Genomic DNA, 19,171 nt, shown 5'->3' with positions numbered 1-19,171 from the left:
AGAATTGTCGCGACTGACGTGGTAGAGTGTGAATACTCTCGGGTCGGACTATTGGATAAGTCTTCCTCTGAGTATATACGGTTAACATATTTGAGGATTAGGGTTTCATTCGGATCCTGTACTTGGCTGCATATGATTGATTACGATTTTATGTTTTATTTGAATACTTATTAGTAAATGTATGAACTCACTCAGTATATTCCAATATACTGACCCCTCACAGATTTCCTTTCAGGATAAAGACGCTTTGAGGCAACAGACTTCTATCCTACTTCCAGAAGTCTGTATTTTTGAGTATGTAAAGAAACAGTACTTTACTCTTAGAGCTGCAGTAGATAAGTATTTTGTCAGTCAGCTTGTATGTAAAGTTTTCTGTAAATATTACTTTAACGTTTTAAAGTTTTAAACGTGTTATGCTTGCTGCGTTATTTATATTGTGGCTGCCAGAGGATATGTGTGCCTGGCATGTGTGCTTCTGCATGACACGTGTTTATTTATGTCATGCACGACGTTTATGTTTCGCGAAAAATTATTTTACGTTTTTAGGCTTGCTACGGGTTTCGGAGCAATCACTCCCATTCCATGGCGCCGGTCTCGGCTCTGAGATTGGGTCGTGACACCCACATGTTCCGCATTTGTAGAATGCGGAACATGTGGGTCCAGACACTCTTTTGGAATTATTTCCGAAAGAGCCACTGATCCAGAAATTTGGGTGCCTTTGAGGCACCCAAATATCAAAAACCCCTGATCCTATAAATAGTTGATCTGGAAATATCGCCAACCAATTATGAATCACGATAATATATTAAATGCTTAGGGAGTAGGCTAATGCGGATATTAAACTCTCTGGGTCACTCAAGTCTCCGGAAATCTCTAAAAGGTCACTAATGTCAATTTTCTTACAAAATGGTCACTGAACTATACCTTTTATTGCAAAAGGGTTCACCCATATAAACCGACATAAAAACCTAACATTTTTGCTTACGTGGCAAGCCAAAATTACAAAAAGGAACATAGTTCAGTGACCTTTTTGTAATAAAAGGAATAATCCAATGATTTTTTTATATTTCACAAAAAGTTTAGTGTTTTTTTCGTAACAATAGAAATATTTTTGTAATAAAAGGTATAGTTCGGTTATCACTTTGTAAGAAAATTGATTTTAGTGATTTTTCTGAATTTTTTTGAAATTTGAGTGACCCAGGGAATTTAATATCCAGACTAATGCATATGATTGATGATCAGTAAAGAAAACTTCTAGGTTATCCAAAACTTGGGAAACTAGTATTGCTTCAGTGATGGGTGATGATGATGACATAATTAGAAGCTATCTTCAACTCAAAGAGACCAAAAAGTAGTAAGTAGTAAACATTATATTTTGTCCCTTCGTTCTCAAATAATGTCATGTCAATTTTCACAATATGGGTAAGTCACAAGTGTCAATTAGATGAAGACAGTGGAGTATAATTTAATAATAATAATAATTTAAAACTAATTGGATTCGCAACCTAGACTATTCTAAAGTTTAATGACAATTTTATATTATCACTCTATTAAAGTTTTTAGTTAAATATTTTTCATATGTTCATATTCTTTTAAATATAAACTGATATAAAATTTGCAATCAGGTTAAATATGGCTTATTATGAAAGAAAATAATTTCTAAAAAAAATGACGTTGAAAATTTGTCAATTTTAATATGACGTTAAAAATTTGTCAACTTTACCCTATTTTGCATTTTTTTCATTTCAATTATATACTGAAGCATAAAATTGACTTTTATTTATTTGACAAAAGTTCAATTTTTTTTTAAAAAAATGGTCAATTTAATGTGAAAAATTAATTTAATGCAAAAGGATCAATTTAGAGAATTTTTGTCAAATAAAAAAAAATCAATTTTATATTTTATAGTACAATTAAAATGAAAAAATACAAAATAGGATAAAATTGACTGATTTATAATGTTAGGGTAGAATTGAAAGGAGATGAAAGGTCAGAATTTTTTAAGACATTAAACTTAAAAGAAATTTATAATATAATTAAACTACACATCGTTTAGCCTGTTTTTTAAATAGCTAAGTGATACGTTGCATTTTCTTTTTAAATGATCGAACGACACGTCGTCAGGTTTAATTTGTTAACAATTGAATGACAATTTTGCCCCTTGAGTCAAAATTCCACTTCCGACACTAATTATTATTTATATCACTGAGAAACTTCATATTTATTGTCCTCATCACCATCACCATTACTGCCTATATCATTTTTTTTTTCATTTCCTCATAATTGTCCTCCATTTTCAGAAGACTTGTAATCAACCTAATACAACACAAAAGAAAGAAATAAAATTTACAATCAATTAAAAAAAAATATCACTGAAAATCAAACAAATAAAATATACCTTAAAACAATCTTCCTTAAAAATAACACTATTAATAAGACATCAAGACAACTAATTATGGACTAACAAACTTTTGAATTTGAGGTAATTTTTGTTAATTAAATGAAACTTCCTTTTCCCTCCATTTCTTTCTCTCTTTTAAACATCGTGTTCTCGACGGTTCACAATCCATTCTATTGCTTCTTCTTTTTGCGCGCTAGGGATACATAAGTTCCTCTACTCTCTCTATAGTTGTTCTTTTTTGTTGCTTTATTTTTTTAGTTTATTATTACTACAATGTTAAGAGCCTTTAACCATGCTCGATTTTTTTGAGTTTTAATTTTCAATTTTTAATATTAACTTCATTGGAAAACTTTTTAAATATTGTTGTGCAAGTAACAATTCAATTTTATTTTCAATAATATGTTTATAAACGAAAAAAATTGTATTTTTATAAAAATAAAAAGTCAGATTACAAAAGTATTTTTGTAAAAATAAAAAGTCGGATTATAAAAACAAAATTGACATATTATTTTATAATTTTATAGTAGGAAGAGTAAATTTCCACACGATTAATATAGAGAAAATTACACCAAATCACCCAAAAATTTAAAAGTTTGTGTAAATCACCCAGCTTTTTTTTTCTTGCAAAAATCCCTCAATTTTATAACATTTTTTTGATGCCTACCTTTTTATTTTTTCCTTTCCTATTTTATCCTTAGGTTCTATTTTTACTACTATGTATGTATTATACATAATTATTTTTCCCTGCTTTCTATTTTGTGGACGTTATTGTACGTGTAAGAGTTTTATAGATCATGCACATGTGTCACAATAATCACGTGCTAGTCATCCCTTAAAGTCAAGGAAACCTGATTTTACAACTGCTCCTCCATTTCTATACAAATTACTAATATAAGCTGTAGTTTTCTTATTACTATTCACTTTTTTGACTTTTCTTTTTACACTATTTTTTCAATTATTTAATATATATAAATTCATTTATACTATTAATATTTATTTTATTTTTACGATATATTTAATTATAATGTATCATTTAGTATACAATTTTTAAAATAAGCTCTATATGATTAAATTTTGTACATTTTTAATCATTTGATTTTTTTAATTAAATTGAAATTAAAATTAAAGGAAATTTAAAGTAAACTGAGTGTAAATTTAATATAAACTCAATATAAATAAAAAATAAACTAAACTAATGGAAATTTTATAGTAAAATGATTACAAATTTCAAATTAACATATTTTCATTATGTTTATGAAATTATTTATATAATTTACACTATTAAAAATCAATTTAATGTAAACTTGATGTAAAACTAATATCAATTTGATATAAATGTAATATAAATTTGAAGTAAACTAATCTAGAGTAATTATTTTTAAAATTGTTATAAATTCAAAATTAACTTGATCTAATCAAATTAATTTATTAATTACTCAAAAATAAATATAAAAAGTGACAAATAAACTAATAGTAAATTGTAAGTAAACTATCTATTTTTCCTGTGGTCGATGTAAACTTCATTTAAACTCAATATCAACTTAATGTAATTGTAATTTTTTATAGATTTAGAATTAACTTTGACCTAATCAAATTAATTTATTAATAATTGAAATATAAATTTCTTAATTGACAAATAAACTAATAATAAATTAAAATAAATTATCTAAATTTTTCGTGATGATCGATGTAAACTTAATGTCAACTCAATGTAAATCTAATGTCAACTCAATGTAAACCTAATATCAACTCGATGTAAACTTGATGTAAATTCAATGTAAACATAATGTCAAATCAATGATGATTCAATGTCAACTCAATGTAAACCTAATGTCAACTTAATGTCAACTCAATATAAACCTAATGTCAACTCAACGTAAACCTAATGTCAATTCAAATGTCAGCTCAATGTAATGACAACTCAATGTAAAATGTAAACTCTTAGTAAATTGATAATAAATCTAAAATTAACTTTCTCTGATCAAATTAATTTATTCAAAATTTGCTAAACTAAAAATAAATTTATAAAGTGATAAATAAATTAATTGTATTTTTTAAAAAGTTTTTCGTAGTGGTCGGTGTAAACTTAATATAAACTCAATATGAACCTAATGTAAATTCAATATAAACTTAATATCAACTCAATGTAAACTTAACATCAACTCGATATAAACTAATCGAAAATAATTTTTTTAGTAAACTGATTATAAAGTTACAAATTAATTAATAGTAAATTGAAAGTAAACTTTTTAAGATTTATGTGTTCGTCGGTGAACATAATGTAAATTTAATGTTGACTTAATATAAACTCAATGTAAAGTCAATATAAATTTAATGTATTTCAGTAAATTTAATGTAAATTTAATATAAATTAATTATAATTTCAATGTCAACTTAATGTATACTCAAAATAAACTATCTAAAATAATCCTTAATAAGTTGACATAGTTTTAAAATTAATTATTTAAAATTAATTTAATTTATTGATAATTTATACTATTAAAAATAAACTAATACTACTATACTACCTAAAATTTTATTGAAATTTAAATGAATGTAAATATAAATTTAACTTAATATAAACTTAATATTAGTTTTACATTAGGTTCACATTGAGTTTACATTAAGTTTATACCGACCACCACGGAAAATTTTAAAAAGTTTAATTTCAATTTACTATTTATTGAGTTGTCATTTTAGAAATTTATTTTTGAATTATTAATAAATTAATTTAATTAGAACAAGTTAATTTTAAATTTATAAAAATTATAAAAAATTTATATTAAATTGACATTGAGTTTATATTTAATTTACATTAAGTTTACGCCGACTACTGCGGAAAATTTAGATACTTTACTTTAAATTTACTAATAGTTTATTTGGCACTTTAGAAATTTATTTATGAATTATTAATAAATTAATTTAATTAAACAAAGTTAATTTTAAATTTATAACAATTAACAAAAAAATTGCACTAAATTATCTAACTCCTTACTGAAGTAAAATCTTTTTAAATTTAAAATAAAATTAAAATAAACCGTGTAAACACAATATAAATATTTGCTATCATGCTCTATTTGATAATTTTTTTAACTATTTTTATTTAGTATTTGTTTGATTATTGTATATGCAATAAAATTAATAAGCTAGCAGCAGGTGAAAAAAACCACAGATTATGCTACAACTAAAGTTATGTACGATTAGATCGTACGGTAAATATGCGTTTGCTATTGTAAAGAGTAAAAAGAATGGCTCATGTATGACGATGAAAATGGATGTATGGTGATGAAAATGGTAAGGCTAAAGGAGATTGTCAGAGAAGTAGGTGTTGTGGTGTTGCAGACCACTGTCACGTGCGTTACTAAGGAAGGGTAATCATGTCCTATTTTATTATAAATCTACTTATTTTGGGTTATGAGAGATTTATGAAAACTTTTTTATTTTTTTGAGAGATTTTTGCTTAAAAAATATTTATGAGTCACTAACATAAACTAAACCTTCTTTTGAGGGATTTGTGTAAAAAACCCATTAATATAGTGGCCCAAAATGATTAACCCGTCTGAATTTCTTTGGACCATTCCAGTCCACCAATCAACCAAGAACGGCCCATTCCTACCGCTTCTATATCAATCACAATAAAACGAAGACCACCAGATTCCTGCTCTTAACCAAAACGACAAAACAAACAGCGCGGCATTAGTTGCCTAAAACCCTCACGCCAATCAGATACACGGCACCCCATGATAGTCAAATATGGATACGCAGTCAGTCAATTTTGAGGTAGGGTTTATTAGTAACCTCACTGCACCTTAATGTCCTCCTCTTTCGCAGAAGCCGTAAAAGGTCTCTCTGTTCACTCACACACAGACCATCTCTCTGTTTCTCTCTCTATCTCTAGAAATCGATTTATCAGTTCTTGAGTTTTATCAATGGAAAGTATGCTCAGTGATTTGAGAATTGTATCGAAACAAGGTCAAGAAGAAGAAGAAAAAAGCTGTGTTGTTTTTAGAAGAATTGAGTTTCATCATGCTAGGAAGCAATTTAACGGGTTTACTAATAGTATCGGAAACGATTTTCGGATTGAGACGCTGAACCCTGATTCGGGTCCTAAGAGAGTTGCCTTGAGTTCGTCTCAACAGTCTTCTTTGAAGAAAGTTATTGATGGGTCGGATTTGCTTGAGAATGCGATGGACCCCGAGCTTAGTTTTCATATTACTTTTCGGAAAATAGTGAGTTTTTCTTCTCGTTCTATTGATTTTTTGAAGTTTTGTCAATTTTTTTCTAGCTGTCTATTGTTTGTGACACTTTTAATTTAGATAGATTATATTGTTGCTGCTTGTGAATGGAACTTTTGGCAATTTCTATGTAGTATTTGTATAATTAAAGAACTCACCGAGCGGTTTAGCAATTGTTTGGACAATTTGACAAATGATGCGATAATTCAATTCAGTTTGAATTCATTTGTTCAGCTCGGGTATTGACTTTTGGATAAAGAAAGAACTAGTACATAGGGTGATGTATTTTTTCTCAGACTTCTTGTAAGCTTTTGAGGATTGTACCATCTATTTTGTTCATAGCAATACAGCTGGCATTATGGCTTGCTCCATTCAGTAAGGGCCCATGTGAAATGCCTGTGCCTGTTCCAACAGAATGCAAAGCTACTGGGGTGATTCTCAATGAATAAATAATTGAAAGGCAAATAGTTTTCTGAAGTTTGTATTACTTTTCTTGTATTTTCCCCTCTATCCAGCCGCAAAATTGGGTTTTCGTTCAGCAATGTGCAGATCCAATTTTTTCAACTTTGATCTTTTGAATATTTATAGTTTGGTAGTATATTATTGGATTGTATGTTTATTACTCTCAGTTTATGAACTCCTTGAACTCTGGTTAGTAGTTGAACTTAGACAATTGCTTACCTTTGAGATTCACATGAATGATTTTCAGGGTGCTGGTTTGGAAAATCTTGGAAACACTTGCTTTCTTAATTCAGTACTGCAGTGTCTGACATATACTGAGCCTTTGGCAGCGTATTTACAGAGTGGCAAGCATCAAACTTCATGTGAGTGGCTCTTTTGTCCTCTCACCTGTAGATTTTGTTATCTTCACTCATTCATTCATGCATGATGCATCCTACGATTTGTGCTTGCATGTTCCGATTACTTTCCAATTGAGCAGACTTCATTATCGTGGATGTTGAGCTTTAATCCTTGTTTTGGAACTTAATTGTTAATGCTTCTGTATAATTTACTTCATATCTGATCAACTACAATACATTAATGATAAAATTAATTGAACTTGACTTCCATCAGTTGAGCATATCAGCACTTCATTAAAACATTTACACACAGTATCTTTTTTTAAGGAGTTATCAGCATATTTATTCATAACAGCTCTAAATAAGTCTTCTAGAGAGTGTACTCTTTGTTTCTACTCTAATTTTTTCTTTTTCAGAAAATAAATTTAGAGACCTTTTAGTCCTCCGAGCAATAAGATGATTAATATGTGCATGCTAACATCTTTCTTATCTAGTTACGTTGGCCTCCTTTAACACTGAACAAGTGGCCTAGATTTTTGCTAGAAACTTATGCATCCACCTATCTGTGCATGAACCATAGCTCATGACTGCGTGTGTTTGTGGATTGGCAATTGGAGGTATAAGGGGGGATTTGCTAGGAAAATTAAGCATTTCTTAAAGAAAGGATAATACAAATGGATGAGTAGTTGAATAGCAAATCCGCAGTGAGGAGAGAACATGGCCCACATTTCCAACCAACCAGAAGGAATCAGAATAGTAAATCACCTAAAAGGGTCTCCCTCTCAGGGACTTCACTATAGCGGTATGGTTTTCGGATTGTGTTTGTGATGGAAGATCATAATGTTAACATTATTGGTAGCAAACAACTAAATTTAATTTTTAAGTATAAGCTCTGAATTTTTTTGCAGCACGATTCAAGCCAGGTACTAAGGTCCTTTGCTGACAAAAATGTCCGAGTTTTAATTTTTTTATTAAAACCTTGGGTTTTGTCCCGTCACATGAAGTACCAAAACAAAAATGGCATCTCAGAAAGCCATTGCTTTGTCTCCTATCAGCTCTTGGCTCGCTATGATGCCTACACTTTTTGTTGCCTTCAGTAAGCGACTTTGCTGTAAAGTTATGGTAATGATTTCCTGGACTGCTGCCATTACCATTCTCCCTACTGTAGCTTGCTTCATGCAAGTTAATAGCTGGTTGTCATTAGTAGATTTATATGTTTAATGATTTCTTTCTCCTAGTTAACATTGGTATCTGTGTACTAATGTTTATGTGTGATTGGAAGTGAGTTTTTTCATCACAAGGTAGTAGTACATCTACTAACCAGCTGGGAGTTAGCTTTTTGCTGGAGATTGATGTTATAACTCCAGTTTTAGAAATAGCATTACCTAATTGTAGATTAGTTTCGGGGTTTCTCTGGTTACTAATATCTGCTTTGTTACATTCACAATTAGAGTTGAAGAAACTGTGATTTTTAATTTTTAATTTCCTCAAAATTCTTTCCATTATTCAGTTGCTCTTTCACAGTGAGGTGACTTGCACTTGCATTTCGGATAGAAAAATAGTACCTCGAGTATGTTTTTGCTATCACATGTCCCTTTTACAATTTGCTTGAAGAATCCATATAAGTTCTGTATTGGCTGTACTTTATTTTGAGGTTAACACGAATATATTAACTGAACCCTGCAAAATGTTTTCAATTTAAAATTGTCATCTCATAATTTATAATTTTTTATGACGAGTATTATATGTCTAATCCTAGAAGTATATATAAGTACACTTTCCATTCAATTTAAACTTTAAAACAACCATCCTTAAAAGATAATTAAGTTATGCTTGTTGATATTACATTATAAAATCAGGGATCGTATAGCAGATACACAATGTACTGGACTCTACTCATATGCTAGCCTTATTTGTAAACAATTGTTGCTTGTTAATAAACTGTTATAAATCTCTACAAGTGACCTACGTAGGATCAATACCCTATTATACCCTGCACAGCTGCCTTATGATATCGGTTACCCTTTTGCAAAATGGGGATATACTATGCAAAGTAATGTATTTCTTAAAGAGAGACAAACTTATAGCTTCATGCTTTGCTTTTGCAAAATAGAGTTCTACAGCTAAACTAAGGAAGGTACAAATGGATGAGTTGTGGAATAGCAAATCCTCAAGTGAAAGTACATGGCCCACATTTCCAACCAACCAGAAGAATCAGAATATTAATTCATCTTAAAGGGTCTCCATCATAGGGATTTCATTGTAGTGATATGGAGTTTGAATTGTGTTTGTGATGGAAGATCATAATGTTAACTTCATTGGTAGCTAGTGATTAGTTTTACTCTCTCCATAAACTCTTAAATGTTTCTTGGCATGATGCAAGCCTGGGTACTAACTAAGGTCCTTCACAGACAAAAATGCACGAGTTTTAAGATTATTTATTAGAACCTCGTGCCGTGTCTCTTCACATGAAGGACCGAAACAAAATGGCATCTCAGAAAGCCATTGCTTTTGTCTCCTATCAGCTCTTGGCTCGCTATGATGCCTACACTTCTTGTTGCCTTAAGTATGCAACTTGGCTGTAAAGCTATGTTAATGATATCCCGGACTGCTGCCATAATCATTCTACTTACTGTAGCTTGCTTCATGCAAGTTAATAGCTGGTTATCATTAGTATATTTATATGCTTTAATGATTTCCTTTGCCGAGTTACAGTGGTATATGTTTCGTAATATTCTTGTGTGATTGTAAGTGAACTTTTTCATCATAAAGTAGAAGTACATCTACTTACCCAGCTGGTTAGCTTTGTGCATGAGATGGATATATATTTTAACTCCCCTGCTTTAGAAACTTTTTTGAAATAGCACTACCCAGTTGTGGTTTAATTTCGAGATTTCTCCGGTTATTGATATTTTCTTTGTTTCATTTTCAATTAGGGTTGATTCTCGAAAGACACTGTGATGTTTAGTTTCATATGTTGAAATTCTTTTCATGATTGTTTATACTCTTTAACAGTGAGGTGACTTGCACTTGCATTTTGGATAGAAAATAGTACCTCGAGTATGTTTGTGCATTCACACGTTTGCTTTTACGATTTGCTTGAAGAATTCATCTAAGTTCTGTACTAGTTCTACTTTGGTTTGAAGTTAACCAGAATATATTACCTGAACCCGGCTAAATGTTTCCACAATAAGCTATTTTACTTTTATCTTCTTTTTGATCTCCTGCTTTGTTCTTACTCTAATTTAAATTTTGTCATCTCATAGATTGTAATTTTTTTAATATGACTATTATATGTCTAATCCTTGAAGTATATCTAAGTACTTGCTCAATTCAATTTAAACTTTAATGAACCGTCAATCATCCTTAAAATATAATGGGAAAGTTACTGAAAAAATCAAAAAAGGGCCAAAATTTTCTAAAATATGTTCTTTTGAAAAAGTTTCTGTTCAGCACCTAAAAGTTCTCTTTGTATGTTTCGTATTAGAGATGTATCGAAGATGTATCAACTATGTATCTTGGAGGTATCAAATATGTATCTTCGATGTATTTTTTATAGTAAAAATAAATACGTAAAATTTAAAAAGATTCTCATTGTTTTAGGTAAAATTGATTTTTTTTCTTACTTATGGCGTAATTTCGAAAAATTAAGTGATTTTTTTGGTTAGTTTTTTGGTTAACCCAAAAATATAAAGCATGATTGTTGATAATGCATTATATAATCAGAATCCTATAGTAGATACAAAATGTAATGGATTCTAGTAAATACCCTATTATACACTGCATACTCGCCTTATGATATTGATTATCCTTTTTCTTTTGAGATGTGATACTTTTCCGAGGTTTAGCTTTCTCACCAGATAAGGTAACATGTGTTTTATCTGGGACATGTTTTATAAACTGTGAATTAATTGAATGTCTAATATTCTGAATGACATGGTTGTTGCTTCTTTCTTGTGAGTATCTAAACTAACTTATGAAGAACATATGATCTTTACTCAAATTACTAGAAGGATTTTCAAATTATTGTTTAAAACAGAGACTTCTTGTATTTTCTTGCAATCATATGTACATATGGCCGCACTATTTATATATGGTTTATTTTGGTTACGATTCTATCCTTTGATTGCATATAGTATTCTATTGCTCATGTTGCTCTTCTTTCTATGTCTCTTGTATATTTGTTCATGTACCTGCTCTTAAGAAGGTTTGACATATTACTGACTTCTTTGTTGAATGATTTCTGAAGGCCATATTGCTGGATTTTGCGCCTTGTGTGCCATCCAGAAACATGTTAGCCGTGCTTTACAATCAAGTGGAAGATCACTAGTACCCAAAGATCTTGTTTCAAACCTGCGATGTATCCTTTTAGTATTTTCTGTTTTTACTTGATATATGGTGTGTATGGTTGATGTCCCTGTTTTCCAGATTTCTATTTGCCATTGAGGTGGCTTGCTGACATGAAAATTGTCATTATTGTTAATTGTTTTGGTGGACCGCTTTGCACTTGTTTTTAGATATTGTTCTTTAGGTTTCTATATAGTGCTGTGCTTGGCATTGTTTTCTTCATTACGTAATTCTAGGCTAAGCAATACAAGTGCATAAACTAGTCAGCAAAAGAGTTCCTCATAACAATTATAAATTGAATAGCTGGTCTTTTGAACAAGGTCTATCCTTGATTGATTCTGTTGGGTGACTACGAGGTCAAGGTCTTAATTTGTTTCTGAAGTTGCAATGCTTTCGCTTCTGTATTCCCCTGTTTCCCTATTTGTAATTCTTGACCGCATAATCAGGCATATCTCGGAATTTCAGAAATTCCCGGCAGGAAGATGCTCATGAATACATGGTAAACTTGCTCGAATCAATGCATAAATGTTGCTTACCTTCAGGAGTACCAAGCGAATCCCCTGCTGCTTATGAAAAGAGTTTGGTGCACAAAATTTTTGGCGGTAGTCTACGTAGTCAGGTAATATTTTTTGCCTGTATGCGTTCATGGATGGATACATGCATGTGCCTGTATGCAGTGAAATGTTTCATAACATTGATCTAGAAAAGAGCTGATCAAAACGCACAAATTGGGTGTTGGTTAAAGTAAAGTGTATTCATTTTTGTACTGAACCTTATAGTATTTATCTTTAATTGTTCACTTTTCTTAAATTTGAACTTTGAAATGAGAACTGTTTTGATGTTAAACTTGGACTAGTACCTAGTCTTGCTTTCAGTATCGGTAGACTTTCTTGAAGTAAAGCCCTTTAGTTTTCTTTTTTTTTACCTCCAGGTGGAATGCCAACAATGCTTTTACTGCTCCAACAAGTTTGATCCATTTTTAGATTTAAGCCTTGAAATAGCTAGGGCTGAAACATTGCCTGTTGCACTTCGAAACTTCACTGCTGCGGAGCTGTTAGATGGAGGAGAGAAGCATTATCAGTGCCAAAAATGCAAGCAGAAAGTTAGAGCTCAGAAACGGCTTACTGTCCACAATGTTCCAAATGTTCTTTCTATCCATCTGAAGCGCTTTCATGCACATGATCCCGGACGGAAAGTTGACAAGAAAGTTTTATTTGACCGCGCATTAGACATGAAGCCTTTTGTCAGTGGTTCATATGTGAGTAAACTACTATTTTTTTAATTGATCTATATTTGAAAACAGCTTTTGTCGGTGGTTAACATGTGTCTAAACTACTTTTTTTTAATTTGGTCAATATGTAAAACAGATTTTATTGCAACTAACATAGCAAATGCAGCAGACAGCTTCTCTCCACACCAACCCAATAACTATCTTTAGAAATGGACAAACCTATATTATCCCTCATACTACCAAGTCTAAGTCTGACAGCATTGTGAATGCTATCAAAAACTCTCATCTAATATGTTGAGAATAACTGAAAAACTGCTGCATTCCTTTCTCTGCAATTCCAGTAGATAAGCAAAGAACATCAACATTTGGACTCCACCTAATCATGATAACCTTCTCACCTTATAACAAAACAATTTGTCTGCCTTCTCCATACAATAACACTTCTGCTAGTGCCACTATCTGCTAGAATTTCCTTCCAAATATGCATTGTGAAGTGACCATACACTCAGAAAAGATAATAAATAGTTCCTTGGGCGTCATGACAAATAATACAGTTCTTGTCAGTTTTACACCATTTGCATAACTTCACGAGTTAGTAACTTATTATTTGAGACCAATCAGGCAATGGAACCATGTTTAGGGACTAATGGAAAATTCCTTCACCAAGTTATTCCACACAGCATTGCTGTTATTAGTTTGGAGACCTTTGTAAACACCGGTAATCGATAAGGAACCATTACAGCTGTCACCATTTATTGCATCATTAATTGTAGACATAGACCTTTCTATTTTTGCTTATATTTTGGTGTTGCCTTGTTTATGCGTTTGGTTTCATTTTTCTTGTACACTGTATATACTGATTCATAGATTATTTAGGTTGTTTTGTAACAAAAATTGGTGGGCAAAGTGAGTTTAAAGAAAATTTTGCAGAATGGTTTTATTAGAAGAAACTGTAAATTTGTATTCAGCTAGAGATCCAAAGACTTAGCTTAAGTGTCTTGTATCCTGTGCTCCATGAGTTTCTTGTTTATACCTACTGCCTTTCTCCTATATTGTATTTTGGTGAAGCCCAAAACATCAGTCCCATGCATTCTCTTTGTGTTTATACTTCTGGTCGATGTATAGTCTTACTTAGGTGCAACAATTCCCCGAATGGATGTGTTAGTAAATGATCCTAAATAAGTTGGCTAGAGAATACGTTCATAATAAAAAATGAGAAGAAAGGCTATCCCGCCAATCTATTGCAAGATCTGTTATTTCGTATTCCTTACAAAGATGCGTGCCGATGTACTATTTCATGCTGAGTGGCTTGGTGTTTCTGTTAATGGATAAGTGTTTTAGCCAAGTTCTTGTCCCTGTTTGGCGGATCAATCAAAGCAGGTCTTAGAAAGAGTTGTTTTTACTGCATTTGTTATATATTGATTTTGAACGTGCAAATTCATGCTATACTATTGCATGCTCTCATCCTTTTATACGAGTCTTCGCATTTTTGCTGAGTGTACTGTATTTGGCAGGAAGGAGACTTGAAGTACAGTCTCTATGGTGTTCTGGTGCATTTTGGCCATAGTACTCATTCTGGTCACTATGTTTGTTTTGTTCGCACATCGAGTGGTATATGGCATCTTCTTAATGACAATGAGGTAAGGCTCCCCCTTCAATTTATCCTTTCTTGTTTTTCTCTGTGGTGTATTTATTGATCTTAAATTACCATGACATAACAGGTACGCCCAGTTAGCGAGAAACTTGTTCTAGAACAAAAGGCTTACATGTTATTTTATGTCCGTGATAGAAAAATTAATTCTTTTAAAAAGCCTGCTGATCTGGGAAGAGAAAATGTGAAAGCAAGTGTCAGCAATAACCTCCCGAAATACAATATCAAGCAAATGTCACAGGAACATGTTGATAAGGGTTCAATTGCAAATAGATCACTTGCTGCAAGTGTCACTAATCCTGTTAATAAAAAAGATGCACTAAATTTCAGTATTTCAAAGGAAATCCCTCAGAAGAAACCACAAGTTCAACCTTTGATTTCAGATTGCTTGTTGGCAAAAACAAAACCTACTGCAGAACCTTCTTCAACTTTACCATTGCAAAATAACCCATACAAAGAAGTTTCTACTAGTCCAGATCTGGGAGAGTGTGTGTCATCTTCAGCTCCATCAGTGAATGGCAAATATGACAGTTCTAAAGTTGATATTGCTACCGTCGCCAGTGGGCCTAAAATGAGTGATTGTAACAAGACATCTCAAATTAATGAACCCCAAAGTGCTCCTACTGAAAAGCTGGTCATGTGTGAGTCCTCTGAAAAGGTAATGGGTGTTTTGTAATTTGTACTAGACTTGATTTTGTTCCTGTTCTTCACTGTGTTGCTACCTTTGTTCTAACTGTGAATTGTTTTGGTATTCTAGATTAATCTCGTCTTAAATGTGGGAGTTGATGGAGCAGTAGAGAATGTCCCAAGACTTTCTCAATCTGATTATGGCGGCAAAGTATCTAAAACAATAATAGACTCTTTCGAATTACCAAATAAACCTACCTGTGGAAACAGTCAGGTAATCTCATTTCTTTTTAATCATTGATTTTTAGGAGTCATCAGTAGCCAGGTTTTGACTTGCTTGGTTCTCATCTTTTAGGGTGGAGGTTACGACAATCAAAGTTCTTCTGAAAATTCACTTGGGGATCAAACCAATGATAATGGTAAACAAATTGTAAATGAGTTGCCTGAACCGTCAATCCCATCTGTTACACCGATTGAATGTCTACACCAGAAAGCTACCGATTGCATACCTCACAAAAAATTAAAGAAGAAGCTTTTGAAGCGTAGGTTTTCAAGTATGCATCTGGGCTTAAAATTCTTCCCAGCATCCTTACGTCTGCGGAAAAAGAAGAAACATAGAAAGCTTAAGCGCAACGCTTCAAGGACTCAAAATCTTATAAAAGAACAGATGCTGGAGAGTAATAATTCTTTGTCAGAGGTAGGTCCCTCTACATCTAAGATGTCCATGTCAATTTCATTGAATTCTACACATTCTCAAAGGAGAAGGGCTACATCTCGTTCAAAGTCCTCTGTTATGGATGTTGTGGATGAAAAATCCGAGAAGAGAAATAACCAAAATAGGGATGCAAAAACAGTGGATAAAGATTTAAAGAATAGTCTTTCCACATCTGAGTTGAACCAACACAATGTGAGAGTAATTGAATGTGCAGAAACTAGCAGAAAAAATATGTCAGGGAATGGGATGATGTGTATGCTCACTCAAGGTCTGGAAGAGACAACTGGTCAGTATTTGTCTCAAGTAATAGGTGAATTATGTTTTTTCCATTTTATTCATGTAAATCGTTCTTGTCATTTCGTAATTTCAGTTCATGCCTGGGTTTCCACTTCTAGGTTTTTCTTCTTTTGAATGCATTATATAATTTGGAGTTGATTTTAAATAAATAAAATTGCTGATATTGTCTCTGAGTCGAGATTTTTGTACTGGCCTTTCTAATTCTTGGATCTAATCCCACTTCAAACTCCATTTCAGCATATATTGAGAAATAGTCTTTTAGAAGCATTTTATATTTATTAGATTTAGTCTCTCAGATGCTTGTTACTTAAATATGTCCCTGGACTTGCATGCAATTGAAAATTCAGGTGCATTTATTTTTTTCCTGCTGGTCCTGGATGAGGATACAGGTTTGCATTTGCAAAATAATCTCTTGTGAAACATCTATTCAATGATTATAATCCTAAAAAAGAGTTGGAGAATTCGTAAAAAACAAGAAAGAGATAACCCTGTTGTGCTTGTTATTTTAAGTCTCATTTACGCTTGATCTCTTTTCTGCTGCAGTTGCACGTTGGGATGGGGTAGAATTGCCTAAGTCGCAGAATATGGCATCAAGTAGTACGGAGAATCTTCACATTGGTCATGTGCCAGATGAATGGTTAGTTTGATTGGCTCTCTCTGACTGTAGCTTTGCGTCTGTTTATATGTGGTAGTGTTTTATATGATGTAGTTACTATTGATAGTTGACTAGTTAGAATTGGTGTGTACATGATGATGAGTTGTTATATATTGTGGAGAACCATCATTTGGCCTAGCATGTAATTCTAGAGTTTAGAATTTCAGACCATGCCATTCCCCTATCATTATTGGTTTCTATATAGTAAAGAAAATTACTGCAGCTTGCTGGAATTTGATTATTAAATAAAGAGGGGTAGGGAATTATTCTTTATGGCAAAGTGGATTAAAACTGCTTTAAACAATTACCAAGTTCTGCTTCTTCTTTGCTAATGCTGGGGTAGATCTATGGTAATAATTGCTTTGAATGAGCGACGCAAGAAAGAAAATGAAGATGATGAATTATTTCTTCTGTGGTTATTAGCTATCAATATTCTTTTTTGGGCTGTCCGTCTTATAGGAGAGATAAATAGACCCAGTTTTATCTTGTTCAGGAAAAGTGAATTGCTGTTATATGGAGAAAGTAATCAATGTGTCGGTAATGCTCGAATATTATAGAATGGGGGAATATGCAGTTTTCTGTTGATATTTCTGCAAATTTTACAGTTAAACCAGATCTTTCATATTCTTTTGTCCTTGATTTTGAAAGTCCACATAGACCCTAGCCGAAATCTCTCAACTGAGACTTTATCCTCCACATTTTCTTCAATATATACATAACATAACACTGTTAGCTCGTCTTACAAAACGTAAGTGTTGGAGCTTGTAAGATGTAAGATAGATTCCCGATTCCCTTGTAAAATCATTGAATGACCTTGTTTTGGACTTTAACTGTTATCATTTGCAGGGATGAAGAATATGATCGAGGTAAGCGAAAGAAGGTAAGGCAGAATCTGCATGAATTTGGAGGTCCAAATCCATTCCAAGAATTGTCAAGCAAAAAGACACATTTCAAAAGGGCAAAGATGGACCGATCTAGCTCTGGAAACAGACCATTCAGGATATGAAACTAAATGTGAAGCAACACGGATTCGTCGACATGGTATAATATATGTAACCATTTTTGCTGTTTTCACAAATTTTTGTAATTCTTGTTTTAGCTTTTTATGGGTAAATGAGAGTGATGATGAGAGACTTTTGGGATCAAATTTGTTTTAGCTCATACTGTTTTAATCTTGAGCTCTGTAATGTTATACAATTTCTGTTATGTTGTCAATGAAGGAATTAACCTAAATATGATGTATATGACTATGGCATTGTTAGGAACTTATGGTTTTAACAATGATTATAAATTTTATGGAGTACTAAATTACTCAATTAAAACCTATATTTTTTCATCTTAGTACTCCTCTGTTTCATTTGAGAAGTCTTATTTGTTTTTACACATAGATTAAAAAAATATTTATTATTTTTGGTTTTCATGTTTTGTCTCTATTAATGATGGTGGAATTTTTTATAAAATTTATTTGAGATGACTAAATGAAGGATAAAGAGAAAAGTTTGATGTAAAAATACTTTAAAATTAGTAATAAGACTTCTAAAATAAAATATTTCAAAATAGAGAGTACTTTTTTATCTCATGTAAACATAAATTGTAAATCCTTCAGCTGTTTGAATTCTATTATCAAGTTAACTTATTTTGCGTTTTTTTGTGTGTGATAATTTTGCGTTTCTTACTGTATAGTTATTTAAAGCACATTTTGTTTTTGTTAAAATTATAAAACACTCTCTCTGTTCCCTTTTATTGGTTCATTTTGACAAAAACACATATTAAGAAAGTCACTAAAATTTTATATAAATGATAAAATAGTCTTACATTGATATATTAAAAGTGCACATGTTAACAAATGTTATCTCTACTCCACTAATTAAATTAAAGGGTAGTAAAGAAAATAAAATAAAAATTGTCATTGAAATTTATAATAGACAAATATTTTTTTAAAAAAAAACTTCATAAAAGGGAATTGAGGGAATATAAGCCAACATTTAAATGAGTAACTAAAAAATTTTCACCCCTAATTTGCATTTTCTCCCTCCCATGTGTTTTGTGCAAAATACTACAAACATGCCATGTCGATAAAACGGAAAAGGTACAAAATTAGTGGTAGGGACTACTACAGTTACATCTTTGGACTTTTGTGAAACTTTCATGATAGGTTTGACATTTTTTGGTCATTTGGCCTTTTATTTTAAAACTTCATACAATAATTTAT

General features: G+C 31.7%; 1 protein-coding gene across 2 annotated transcripts; it reads left to right on the top strand.

Moving 5' to 3' along the window:
• The first annotated feature begins 6,190 nt into the window (after positions 1-6,190).
• LOC126666324 (ubiquitin carboxyl-terminal hydrolase 23) lies at positions 6,191-18,192 on the top strand. Of its 2 annotated transcripts, none has more exons than XM_050359341.2 (11): positions 6,191-6,630; positions 7,346-7,460; positions 11,686-11,796; positions 12,230-12,402; positions 12,715-13,041; positions 14,529-14,654; positions 14,736-15,323; positions 15,423-15,566; positions 15,648-16,317; positions 16,848-16,941; positions 17,806-18,192. In XM_050359341.2, exons 1-11 carry the CDS (start codon positions 6,331-6,333, stop codon positions 17,963-17,965), a joined length of 2,808 nt encoding a protein of 935 aa, XP_050215298.1. In that variant the 5' UTR covers positions 6,191-6,330; the 3' UTR covers positions 17,966-18,192. The 2 variants fall into 2 exon arrangements, with proteins under 2 accessions (XP_050215298.1, XP_050215299.1); XM_050359342.2 differs by having other exon boundaries at positions 6,195-6,630; positions 15,648-16,293.
• Positions 18,193-19,171: the final 979 nt, after the last annotated feature.

This window comes from Mercurialis annua, linkage group LG1-X (assembly GCF_937616625.2).
Source record: "Mercurialis annua linkage group LG1-X, ddMerAnnu1.2, whole genome shotgun sequence".
Classification (NCBI taxonomy): Eukaryota; Viridiplantae; Streptophyta; class Magnoliopsida; order Malpighiales; family Euphorbiaceae; genus Mercurialis; species Mercurialis annua.
Note: the sequence above shows the minus strand (reverse complement) of the source record. Positions and strands in the feature narration are given on the sequence as shown.

Coding starts and splice junctions, on each gene's coding strand:
- LOC126666324 (XM_050359341.2), top strand. CDS start 6,331: ATGGAAAGTATGCTCAGTGATTTGAGAATTGTATCGAAACAAGGTCAA. Junction 12,403..12,714: donor GCGGTAGTCTACGTAGTCAG/GTAATATTTTTT, acceptor TTTTACCTCCAG/GTGGAATGCCAACAATGCTT. Junction 15,567..15,647: donor CTACCTGTGGAAACAGTCAG/GTAATCTCATTT, acceptor CTCATCTTTTAG/GGTGGAGGTTACGACAATCA.